The 13,068-nt window shown below is 51.0% G+C and overlaps 1 protein-coding gene across 1 annotated transcript in view; it reads right to left on the bottom strand.

The window, feature by feature from the left end:
• Window positions 1-995: 995 nt before the first annotated feature.
• The window catches only part of B4GALNT3 (beta-1,4-N-acetyl-galactosaminyl transferase 3), a gene marked incomplete at its 5' end in the record, with an annotated part of 70,838 nt that continues 58,765 nt past the window's right edge, over window positions 996-13,068 (bottom strand). Inside the window, 8 exons of the mRNA XM_014937224.1 lie at window positions 996-4,500; window positions 5,302-5,428; window positions 6,145-6,298; window positions 6,789-6,861; window positions 7,584-7,737; window positions 8,130-8,434; window positions 9,943-10,957; window positions 12,822-12,898. Coding sequence (XP_014792710.1) covers window positions 4,392-4,500; window positions 5,302-5,428; window positions 6,145-6,298; window positions 6,789-6,861; window positions 7,584-7,737; window positions 8,130-8,434; window positions 9,943-10,957; window positions 12,822-12,898 — 2,014 coding nt within the window. The remainder of the gene's footprint in view (window positions 4,501-5,301; window positions 5,429-6,144; window positions 6,299-6,788; window positions 6,862-7,583; window positions 7,738-8,129; window positions 8,435-9,942; window positions 10,958-12,821; window positions 12,899-13,068) is intronic.

Raw genomic sequence — 13,068 nt, forward strand, 5'->3', positions numbered from 1 at the left:
AATCGCACCTTGCTCCTCCTGCCCCTCCATTTATTACTGGAGATAATAACACCCCTTCTCTGAAGGAGTTGGGAGGAGGAATCAGTTGGCTATTTTAAGGTAACCAGGTCCCATTATGCCATATCTTGAAGACTGAAATAAAAAAAGAAAAAAAAAAAAAAAAAGAAAAAAAAAAGGAAAGGTTCAGCTAGGGAAAGAAGCAGTGAGGGGAATTTCATTACCAGACCTTAACTTCAACATCATTGTCTCAGAGAGCTGCCAGGTCAGGTACGGCGGTGTGTGAGACCTGCCCGAGCAGGGAGGGCCTCCTGTCACCCAGCCCAGGTGAGCAGGAGACCAGCAGTGTGCTGGAACGTTTTTCCCCCAATCAGCTTTAATAATGATTTCTCATTACAATGGAATCAAACTCATTAAGCAGCCCTGGCTGCCTTTTTCCCTCCCCATGTCTTACTCCCATTCCTGCCAAGCTCTTTATACTCAAAGGACGCACAGTTAAAGTGAAAAGGGGCCAAATCTGAACCTAAATAAGCAGTTGCCAGGAAAGGGGTGACCTCCCATTTGTGTAGGCTGTGCCAAGTACTGAGACCAGGTCTAGGCTCTCACCTGTGGTTTTCTCCAGGAATTGTCCCCTGCTTGCGAGAGGGACCACTTCGATCTCCACGTTCTCTCTCTATGATCACATTGCACTTCTGCTTTGTTGGGATGTGTGTTTTTCCAGTGGTTCCACCTTGTTTCACATGACATGAGGAGAAATTTGTTTTATTTCCACCCCACCTTCTACAGTCCTAGCAGGGACTGAAACAGGTCTCATGTCTAACCTTGCTCGCTGCATCTCCCACCTGGCTGCAGAGCTCTCGCCAGCTTGGGCAGAGTGACCTGTCTCTCTGGTGTTGCCCATGCCTTCAGTTATAAGAAGCCAGAGGAGCAACACCTGGTTTCTAGCCCCTGATGCGTGGCGATGAGAGGGTGAGTAACACACAGACAGAACTGAGCTCTTGTAGGAAGACAAGGTATTTATAAAACGTGAGGGAGAATCAGTGTATCCCCCCAGCTCTAGCAGAGAGGTGGCCCAGGAGTCGTCTTGAAGGCACAGAGCCACTTTAAGGCAGAGAATTCAAAGGTACAATTCAGATTTTTAACACAAGGCATCGGTATCTAAAGAAAACAATCAACTTCAGACATTTGTAGGCAATGAGAAGAGGCGAGATGTTCATACCAAGCAAACACTAAAGACAATGACAAAACAAGTCACATTATAATTTTCACACAATACATTTCTCTCGGAATAATAGCTGCAAGTTTTGCTGCTGGCCAGCAAGCCGAGGTGTGTATAGCCCCATCTCTCCCTCTCAGCCCACAGTGGTCTCTGAGCACATGGGATGGAACACAGCTTTTGTCCCCATGGGCTCTCTCCAAGCTCCTCCAACTTGTGCCAACTAGTATTAATCACATTTACTGTCGCGGGGCTTAAATACCAACTAAAAATCCCCACTGTGCTAGAGAGGGGAGAACATTTGCGATGGCAACTTTGACAGTGGGGATACTGGCCATCAGGAAACTGGACTGAAACCCACTAAACTCCTTACATCTCCACCAAGGAGTCCTCACAAGGTAAAGAGCTCTGCTTGCCACTGGCCCGGGTTACAAGGCACGAAGGAAGGAGTCCTTCCTTCAGTCACAGTCACAGCTAAAGCATGGGGGTGAAATCCTCAAATTCTGCTGGCAGTGCTGGAGTGAGGGCTGCACCCTACTTTGCTGTCCACTCTTTGCCGACTCTCCTCTCTGGTGAAGAAGAGGGGTTACTAGTATCACTGAAGCTGAGTTACCTTCTGGATGTTCCTAATTTTTGCCAGTGCCTGCAGATGAACGCCAGCTGCTAACTTTAGGTGCTGCAGACCACATCTCAGCCAGATGTGGTACAAACCACCCTTCCTTCCCTGCACATGACGTTAAGGGCTGCCACCAAATCCATCAGCTCTCCACCTGCAAAATGGGCATCGTGCTGTTCTCTGCTCGACGGGGGCCAAACAGCCGGGTCCTGCTAACGCCTCGCTGTGTCCCGGCACTCGCCCTCCCCGCCAGCCTCTCCCCATTCCACAGGGATTGCGTGACAGAGCCAGCCCGGACAGGCTGCAGGGGTGCAGCCCCGGAGCCCGGCTCCCCTGCACACCGCTGGGGCTGTGCCTGCCTTTGAGTGAAGCACAGGCTCCGACACGCACCCAGGGCAGGACTGACGCTGCACATTCCAGCCAGAAACAGAGCTTATTGCCACGTTGCATCACAGGGCTACGGCCTCCTAAACTCCTACGGTATATAGATATTATTTTTTTTTAAATAATAGTGTTGACTGTTGCCAGCCTCTTCCCTCTCGCCCCAACGGCAGCGTTTCATTTCTTCGTCTCCACATGGGTAAAGTACCTTCCCTCAATAAAAAAGCTGCTCTGGCTTGGGCAGAAGGCTAAGGCTGCCTCTTCTGAGATAGTCAGTGTCTGCTTTCTGGCAAAAAGCTCCATGGACTCAGAGACACAGCCATCTCTCGTCTACTTCTCACCATCGCTGCACACTCCACAGCCAAACTTTCTGAAATCTGGTTGACTTTTTTTTTACTCCCCCAGTCACAAAACCCACACTCCGGCAAACAGATGATTTGACAAGATTGTTATCTCACGTGCCAGGACTTGCACGCTCAGTTTTTTTACTGCAATAATGGATCTTGATGGACTTGTCAAGCACCACAGAATTAATAATAAATGAATGTCTACTCTGAATCGGCATCCACTCTGTCAGTGTAAAAAGCAAAAAAACTCTAGAACCGTATCAGCATTGCTTCTGTCCTGAACACCTCTGTTACTCACTTTCCAACAACTCCCCCCAGAGCTGGGTGCCATAAGCTGCATCCTATGGCACGCTCTTCCCTCAAGCTTGAGACCAGTAGCAGCCTTTTCAGCATGGAATCAGGACACCGAAGCTCCAGTGCCAAGCACTGACTGTGCTGGGGTCTCTATATTCCCATAAAATGGTTAAAGGGGTAAAAAAATCTTGCCTTACATTAATGGTAGCTTTAGGGGCTGAGAATTCCCTGTAGCATCAGGCCGGCTGTGGGCAGGGGCTCTCTCCTCAATTCTTGGGTCAGTGCTGGCATGGGTCTGCCCATCCTTTATTCACTCAACCTTCTTCTCTCCAGCTGTTTCCTATGCTCAGTGCAAGTGCCAAGGCCTGAGGCCACCTCCTCTGGATCTCCCAGGGCTGTTCCAGAGATGAAGCACCAACAGCTGTGCCGGTTCTTCAACCAAGAAGCCTGCTCTTTACGTAAAAGTCAAACATATGATAAGACATAACTGTGAGGCCATAACTTATTAAATTAACCTTTAGATGCTGCATAAATGTACAGGATTTAGGGAGCAGAATACTCTGTCTCCTCTTCTTCTGAAAAAATCACAATATTTCAACTAATAAAATATTGCCACTTCTTCCCTGCTAGGGTTTCCCTGATATCGTTAGGACAAACACACATGTCTGTCAGATAAGGCTGCGAAGTTCCTCCTGAGATGCCCTCCTAGCTTCTCTGTATAACGCCTCCACTATCCCCAGGCAGTGGATCAATAATGTAGGTGGAGCTGTAACATCAACCCTGGCCACCTTGCCCAGTTGCAGGCAAATGTGGCTCTCATAAGGGAAGAGTCCTCGAGTCTCCAACCACTGCCCACTATTTGCTGAATAGGAACATGGTTTTTCATCATGATTAAAGTGAAAAGCACAGAGAAACATCTAAGCACCAGCAGCCTAAAGTGCCTATCAGCTCCTCCACATCCAGATTTCCTTGGGTCAGCACATGGGCATGTGGACACAATACAGTTCAGAGAACTTATTTTGGTCCCCTGTCCAAAAGCATGGATACCGGAGAGATGAGGAAGGAGGGGAAATGGGGAGGGTTGGTTGTTTTTTTCTCTTTTTTTTTGTTTTTTTTTGTTTGTTTTTTTTTTTCCCCTTCAAGTATTGAAAGAAAAGCTGCGTTACTGTAAATAAACCATTCTGGGATTAGCTGGGATTTGTCTGTTTGGTTTGCACCACGCAAGACTCAACGGGAAATATGGCACCTGTCCCACCGTACCATCCGCCAGACTGCATGGCAGGAAATACGAGTCCTTCACTTGTCAACATCTCCCCCCCACGCCTTCCCAGCAAGACACGGATCCCACGTCTTGGATACAACGGCTCACAAGAGAAGCTCCCGCTCCCCTAGTCTGATCGCCCCTTCCTCGGCCGTGCCGTCCCACCGGAGGGCTCTTGGAGGCAGAGGAAGAGTTTGTGCACTCGGCTGTGTGCCTCCATAAAGTGCACGTCGAGACGAGACGACGGACGGCGCTGCCAGGCAGCTTTGGGGTTGAAGGCTACAGCGTCTTCAGCTGGCGCCGGTTCCACATGCCCCTCTTTGAGTGAAACCAGTGGAAAAAGTTTCTCAGGGAGAGACGCTCCACTTCCAGCCCGGCCTGCAAAATCCTGGCAGAAAGGAGAAGGGGAAACTTGATGACAAAGACATCAAGGGGGCTCAGCCCCAGGAAATCTCTTTTAAAAGTTGTCCAGTTGTGAAGAGACTGCAATCAAGCTGAAGAGTCCAGAATAGCTCAGAGGGATCTCGTATCCATCAGCAGGTGTCTAATGACACTTGCTGAGTGTCTGTGCACCCTTGAGAGCAGGACTGGTCAGGAGCGGGCTGCACATGCCAGGCTAGGAGGAAAGACAGCTGGCGACATGGGATTGCTCAGGATGTCATCTGACATCTGACAGAAAAGACAGGAGAGGCCCCAAAACCTAGAACTACAAATCCAGAGGCCTAGGATTTGTACAGCAGGCACCCCTCATTATAAACTTCTCAGAAATTGTAACTGTACCTCATGATAGTTAAGTGTCTCTCTAAAAGTTGCTCATCTGAGCAATTGCTATACGTAGAGTGGGAAGCCTGAGGGACCCAAACCAGCCCCACTGTGCACTGCTTGAAGAGGACAAAGGCTTCACAGTCGCCAGTGCCTGATCTGCTCGGGCCCAACCAGCGGTGTGGCTGGAAGGCACCAGGACATGGTGCCTCTATTCTTTTATCACTAGCTGTGGTAGTGTATTTCAGGTCCATTCGCCAAGTAGGTTTGAGGTCAGAACATGCTCAAAGATTCCCCCTCACTGACCAAGCTTATGGTGACATTAGTCGCTTAGTCTCCTCAGATCCCCACTCCCATGGTCCTTAGTCCTCCAGGATCTAATGGGTTTTCCCTCCTGAGCACATGAATGATGACAATGAATGCCTACCTGTCCAGGAGTTCCCAGTCCTCTCCTCCCCAGCGGTCCCGAAACTCTTTTGTGTTCATGCCTCCAATCTTGTCCAGGTCAGACTTGTATATGCCCAGGAGACCAAACCCATTCACCTCCCAGTAACCTGAGGACAGCATAAAAGAGGCACAGGTATGTTGGTGCTTTGAACCATTGACGACTCCTGAGACTCAAGCTACTTCTAGCACGACGTTGCCACCAGAGAGCCAACTCAGAACCAAGGCAGAGCCAACCATATTAAAGCTTTGGGAAGTGAGAAAGGCTGGCAGACAGAGAGCATGGGCTGTACTGTCAATTTGCCAGCAGATTCTCTAACGTTTCCTGTTGGGCAGCATAGCACCTAATGCACACGGACTGTCCCAGTTTCAAGGGTTTATCCCTGTTCCTGGATGGCTCAGGAGATGGCTCTGTCTAAAGGAAATCCTATGCTCAGATAATCTGTGTTACTTTCCTCCCTCTGACTTGGTTTGGTTTCCCTCACCCCTAGGCTACCAGCTCTCCTCAGGACAGACCGTGCCCCCTAAAAAAAGAGAGAAATGAACAAAAGGAATAAAGAAGGGGTTTTCGAGGGTCCTCAAATCCATAGAGACCCCTAGGAGAACCGATAAACATTACATAAAGGGCTCTGCTGGCTCTTTGGTCTCAAATTCCAAGTACCTGATGCTGTCAAACCCCATCCTATGTCTAGTGCGATCCCACCTAGGGGCACTGGTAAGTTCCAGGCTTTGATAGCACTGGAGGAACAAATCTAGAGGTCACAAGCACCCTTCTGCTTTCCCCGCTCCCCGAGGTCTGAGCCAAGGAGATTCCACTACCTCTTACCGTCAGGCCACTGTGGGGACATGCCACAGTGCAGCCTCATGACCATGGGTGCGAAGGCCATCTTGCCTTCCACGCAGTGCTTCCGGATTGAATCAATGACTCCAGCTGGGAAGTGGATGTGGAGGTCACACAGGAAAACGATGCTATGTGGGTCCTGGAACCAACCACACCGGTTGGGAAAAAAATACATTAACTTTAAGTAAGTCTAAAAGGGCAGGAAGACAAAAGACAGGGGAGTCAATTACGAGCCATCTGTTGCTAAAACAGAAGTGGAGGTCCTAGGGGATACCAAAACAGCCATTGACTTGCTGTTCAATGGTGGGTATGAAATTCTATGACTACAAATACTATGACTATGGCACGAAATACTATGACCTGGCAAACCCAGTGTCATAAAGCTGATACTGCTGATTTCCCTGCTCTCTGATAGTCCCAGCAGGTGGGCCATGAAGTGACCACAGGCTTCGTGGAGTAAGGGAAGAAGAGACCCTTACTCTGAAGGGACAGGAAACACATCTATGTTTGATCTGGTTTGCTAGGCTATTTCCTTCCCTAAAACCCAGCGTGTTCAGTACGAAGGCCAAGAGGTAGTACTGGAAGCATACCAGAAACTTTCCTGTAGACCCCATGGCCCCCAGGCTTACCGTCACAAGGTCTATCCCCGCCTGCAGCCCAGCAGAACGCTCAAAATTCCCCGTCAGCTTCAAGTACTGATAGCTGTGGGTCAGACAGGAAAGAGAAGTTCAGTGTGTGCATGCTGGTGGGTGGGTGGGCATCACACTGTGGAGCTGCCCCTCACCCCCATGCACCCTCGCAAGAAGGACAGCCTTTGCTGCACGACTGTGCAAGCTCAGTGCTGCTCTAGGGCCCAGCATGTCCTGAAGGTCTTCTCATTTATGCAGCAAGGACATGGCACTCCCTGGCAAAAGTCTTTTCCGCTCTAGCCCAGCTCTGTCCTAGGACTAGACCTATTATTGGGAACCCCTGGTACATAAAGAAAAGGATCAGCCAAGGCTGGTTCAGTTCAGACTATGGTAAGCCAGAGAACTATTCCATCCAGTGGAATCCCCAGGGGTCTCCACACTCTCTTTCTCATTTCTCTTGTCTTCTCTGTCCTCCCCCTGCCCCGTCACTGCCAGACTTGCTTTCTGCCCTCTCTTGCAAACTTGAACAAAAGCCAGGAGAAAAGAGATGCATCTGGATGGATGACTACAATAGGTATTGCCTTACAGTTTTATAATGCTATTATATGCAGTATTCATGCATGTACATTATAACAAAAAGACATGCACATGTATATGCAAGGTCTGGATGGATGTAGTTTTTGGGTTTCCAGCTGCAGAAGGCAGTGGCTGGTCAACACACAGAGATGGGCAAATGTGCTGTGTTTGCTGGCGCACGCACGTGAGCGGTTTTTTGTGACCAAGCAGTACTCTCACCTGTGCAAGCTAGACCTTTTCAGAGCCTTCTCTACGTCCATGTCATCGCTGCTGTAGTCTGTGATGATGACGTTGAAGTATGGATCCTTAGTGACTCGGAACAGCTCTTCCATGTCAGAGATGAACTGCAGCACCCAGCGTGCCTGGTTTTTCACTGGTTGTATTGCGAAAGGGAGAGAATCAAAGCAAAATTGATTTCACAGATGGCATGGCGTCTCCACAAACAAGGCTTCTTGCCTCCCCTCAAACCCTCCTAAGCTTGCAGGGATGCTGAAATAGGCTCAGGCTGAAAACCTGGACCAAAGAGACCAGGAATGAGTGTGGGTTCTTTCCCAGAGTGTGGCAGGAATTTTCTCCATGCTTACAAGCATGGAGAGTTTGGGCCCTCTCATATTTCTGAGGGGGTTTAACTTGGAGACAACAGAAATTAGAAGTGACCCAAATAAGACAGTTGAGGCTGGCCCAGACCCACTGTTCAAGACTGCCCTCATGGGAACCACCCATCGTGCCTTTCCTTGATGTCCCGGGGAGGCAGGTCCCCCTTACCTGGCACCACGAAGTGAACCACAGCCCGGTGGTTCCAGGAAAAGCCCTGGGGCCAGCACAACTCTGGCTCGTTCGCCACAGCCATCAGGTGCCGCCGGCGACCCCACACCAGGTTCCTCATCTTCCTCTCCTCCTCCTCCTCCTCCTTGCCGCCAACGCCCTGCCAGCCCCGCGCAAAGACGTACTCGGAGAAGCGGACAAGCCGCTGTCCTTGCTCCAGCAGCTCCAGCTCCAGCAGGTAGCGGCTGCCCCGCATGCGGTCCTGCCGCTTCTCCACGTTCACGATACGCCGCAGCTGAAACCGCCTGCAGGAGATACAGCTGGGGTGGCCACGGCCCCTCTACCCCAGCCCCTCTCCCACCTCCAGCCCCCTCAGCTCTGCCAGGCGCTCTTTCCTCCCGACTAGCCCAAGCCTTTTTGTCCCCAGCTTCCCCCCAGCTTTGCTGCGTCGCTTCCAAAGTCCCATGGGAAGGTCTTAGCACCTGTTTCCTAAATCCACAAGCGTGTGGGATTAGATCTGGGATTCCAGCCAAGAGAAAATAGTTGGCAAGGGAAACGAAATAAAGGTGACACAGAAAATAACAAATGTGTCTGAATGATTGTAGGGCTGGTAATAGTGAGTGTATTCAACACCTCCTACAACGGTCTTGGCACAAGGAGTATGTTTGGGCTAGTGGAATTGGCTGATGACAGCTTATCAGCCAATAAGATGGAGTAGGACTGAGCAATCACACAGCAAAAAACGGGGTGAGCTGTAGGTTTGGAATGGCCAAAACAGGATGAAATGCCAGTTCGTGTCCTTTCCGATCATAACAAGAGTTTCTGCTGTAAAATGGGAACTCCTAAGTAAAAAATGCTGAGAAAAACTCGCGTGTACTCATCAATTACACCCTGACTGTGATTGATGTGGCCCTGAAAAAACAAGAGATCTTAAGATGTAGTACAAGAGTTACTTCCAGCAGAGATTGGGAACCAGTAACAGCCATTCTACAAAAAAACCCAGGATACTAGTCACTTACGTACAGGAATATTATGGAAATAGAGGCTAACTCAACAGAAAAGTCAGGTGTTGGATTGTACATCTGTTTGCCATAAAGGCAATCAAGATGATAAGTCTTGAGAAGAAAAAGAACCATATCAAGACCATCTAGAAACAGAGTACCATCAAGAGCTGATATCCAGTGGGTCACCAAAGAAGCGAGGAGCAGAAACACCTTCCCAAATCAGTACTAGGATCTAGAAATCTAGCCACTTTTAAGATGGAGGTGCACACATTCATTTGATTAATGTAGGGTACTTGGTTGTCTCAGAGGTCAGTGTACTGATCCACATTATCTGATAGGTCCCTTCTGGTCCTGTGTCCTAAGTGATTCACAAGCTGAGATGTGGCAGACATCAAACCACAAGCACAAGGAGCTCCAGTCCCACTTCATATCAGCAGAGTTTCTTAATCTTCAGCTGGTAAAATGCTCTTATGTGCTCTCAATACCCATGCTGCTCAAGGAGGAAGCCAGCAGAAGGCCAGCATTGCCAGCTGGATGGAAACCTCCAATCTTTCATGTTTACTGCCACGAGCTCTTGGAGGGTGATATTCAGCCCCTAGACATGGTCTGGCGTCCAACGATTCCCATTTCTTAGCCAAAAGAGGTATTTAAAACCTAGGTTTTTATGTGGATTCCTTGCCTGAAGTCTTATTTCTCACATCTAGTTTCTCCCCTGATTCCCACTAGCTCCTCACATGCCATGTATTCCCTGTGCAGCGTGGTACACCAGCTCTGGGACACTGCCCCTTGGTTTTTACACAGTGCCTTACCCTTTACTTCTCTGGTTGAGCTTCTTCAGGAAGACGCGTGTGACTTCCAGGGCCTCCCTTTCTTTTAGCAGCAAGTTTCCTGACGTGTTGCATTTCAGGTCAATCCAGTCTGTGCGCAGCATATGGAAGTCCAGGTTGCTCGTGCTGAAGGTCTGCTCCCAGTTCACCGCCTGGTCGAACACTGGTACGTAATCAAAATCCTCCTCCTCTTCTTCTTCCTCTAGCTCCCCATCCACCTCTTCCTCTTCCTCTTCTGCCGCCACGGGTCCAGACTTGTCCTTCACAGGAGATACCACCTGCGCCTCTCCCTCACCCACGTCCCCTCCATTGGCAGCCTTCTGCTCAGCAATGTAGGTCTCCACTTGATTCAGCCACTGGGGCAGCCCAGGCTGCTGGCTGGGGCTGGCAGTGCTCACAGCATGTCTGCTGGCTTTGCTGGAGACCCGGCCTCCTCTCCTGGCTGGCATGGCACTGGCTGGCTGCAGCCCATCTTTAGTGGTACCGAGGTCTCTTTGAGGTCTCAGCCCTTTGGGAATTGTGACCCCTGAGTTCCTGGGGCTGCTGAGAGGCTGCTGCCTTTGAGACACGGTCCTAGAAGGAGGGTTGGCCTTTGTGGCAGGTGCTCTCCCCTGGACGGCCCTGGCGTGCTGCGAAGGGCTCCTGGAGTTGTCTTTGATGCCGGTTTTTAAATGAGGTCTCTTCATTATTGGGTTCCCCTCTAGGCCAGTCTGGCTGAGGCTTCGGTTGGCAGAGGCCAGCGTGGCTGACTTGACACCAGACCTCTTCATCCTTCTCCTCTGTAGCCCCTCTCCTGTGTGGCCACCCGTCACTGAGAGGAGGAGCCGGCGACGCTCCTGGACGGAATAGTCCTTCTGAACTTTATCAGTGCCCACCACTCTGCTGGGAGCGTTGCCGGCCGGCTCTGCCCTCCCCGTGCCAGGGCGTCTGGGAGGGCTGGTAGTCCCTGCATCCTGCTCCATGTACTGCAGGTCATCCAGGTTCTCCTCCTGGGAGCCTGCAGGAGTAATCACAGTTACACCTCTGGCATCCTCCCACTGCTTTCCCCCTCCTGACCCTGTCATAGAATCATAGAATAGAATTGCCCAGGCCGGAAGGGACCTCCAAAGGTCAGCTAGTCCGACCTCCCCGCAGTCAGCAGGGACACCCCCAACTAGACCAGGTTGCCCAGGGCCTCGTCGAGCCTCTCCTTGAATATCTCCAGGGAAGGGGCCTCAACCACCTCCCTGGGCAACCTGTTCCAGTGCTCCACCACCCTCACAGTGAAGAAGTCACCCGCTACTTCTCGCCTCATCTCAGCGTTGTCTCTCCTGCTCAGAGGGACAGGGATGCTCTCGCAGACAGGAGCCATGCTCTTGCTGGTACCAACCTCCTCAGCACCAATTAGCCCGCATTTGGAGGGGTCTGGCTTTGCCTTTAGCTGTCTGTCCGGCCACAGCCTTGCAGGGCAAGTATGGCAGTGTGCCATGCTGCACACCTTTGGCTCTGTCACTTCTGCCCATGCTTTTGCTGGCATTGGAGCTCAGCTACTCTGCGGGCCTGAGAGGTAATTGTCACGTTGTCCACTGCAGCCCACTGTTTGGTGACCTCCCAACCTGCCCTTAAGAGAAGTGGCAGCAAAAATTTCCTTCCAGCCACAGCAATCTGGCAGGGAAAAACTGTGACTTCCTTGGTACAGAAAGTCAACAGCTTCTTGCTCTCCCCTGGACGGCCCTGGCGTGCTGCGAAGGGCTCCTGGAGTTGTCTTTGATGCCGGTTTTTAAATGAGGTCTCTTCATTATTGGGTTCCCCTCTAGGCCAGTCTGGCTGAGGCTTCGGTTGGCAGAGGCCAGCGTGGCTGACTTGACACCAGACCTCTTCATCCTTCTCCTCTGTAGCCCCTCTCCTGTGTGGCCACCCGTCACTGAGAGGAGGAGCCGGCGACGCTCCTGGACGGAATAGTCCTTCTGAACTTTATCAGTGCCCACCACTCTGCTGGGAGCGTTGCCGGCCGGCTCTGCCCTCCCCGTGCCAGGGCGTCTGGGAGGGCTGGTAGTCCCTGCATCCTGCTCCATGTACTGCAGGTCATCCAGGTTCTCCTCCTGGGAGCCTGCAGGAGTAATCACAGTTACACCTCTGGCATCCTCCCACTGCTTTCCCCCTCCTGACCCTGTCATAGAATCATAGAATAGAATTGCCCAGGCCGGAAGGGACCTCCAAAGGTCAGCTAGTCCGACCTCCCCGCAGTCAGCAGGGACACCCCCAACTAGACCAGGTTGCCCAGGGCCTCGTCGAGCCTCTCCTTGAATATCTCCAGGGAAGGGGCCTCAACCACCTCCCTGGGCAACCTGTTCCAGTGCTCCACCACCCTCACAGTGAAGAAGTCACCCGCTACTTCTCGCCTCATCTCAGCGTTGTCTCTCCTGCTCAGAGGGACAGGGATGCTCTCGCAGACAGGAGCCATGCTCTTGCTGGTACCAACCTCCTCAGCACCAATTAGCCCGCATTTGGAGGGGTCTGGCTTTGCCTTTAGCTGTCTGTCCGGCCACAGCCTTGCAGGGCAAGTATGGCAGTGTGCCATGCTGCACACCTTTGGCTCTGTCACTTCTGCCCATGCTTTTGCTGGCATTGGAGCTCAGCTACTCTGCGGGCCTGAGAGGTAATTGTCACGTTGTCCACTGCAGCCCACTGTTTGGTGACCTCCCAACCTGCCCTTAAGAGAAGTGGCAGCAAAAATTTCCTTCCAGCCACAGCAATCTGGCAGGGAAAAACTGTGACTTCCTTGGTACAGAAAGTCAACAGCTTCTTTCAGCTGGTGCTGAAAGATTCCACACAAAAGTGTCAGATACAAGGATGCTCTGGGCTGAAATTAGAGCCCCTACCTGGCTGCTCTGTCTTTTCTCCAGAGTCCAGGTTCTTCTCTGGCCGATCCATTGTCATGTACTTGTAGAATCCAAATCTGCAGAGGGAAGGGCAAAATTCAAGGTTGATGAAAGTTACTTTGCCCTCTCCAAATAATTACTCTGATTACGTCTACCCAGCATCTCCAGATCTTCTGTTCCCAGCAAGTCATAGGCTATCATCATCTCTATCTTTCAAATCTTGGGCAATCAGATCTTACTCTGCAGT

The sequence above is a fragment of the Calidris pugnax genome, unplaced genomic scaffold (genome assembly GCF_001431845.1).
Source record: "Calidris pugnax isolate Ruff unplaced genomic scaffold, ASM143184v1 scaffold1, whole genome shotgun sequence".
NCBI lineage: Eukaryota > Metazoa > Chordata > Aves > Charadriiformes > Scolopacidae > Calidris > Calidris pugnax.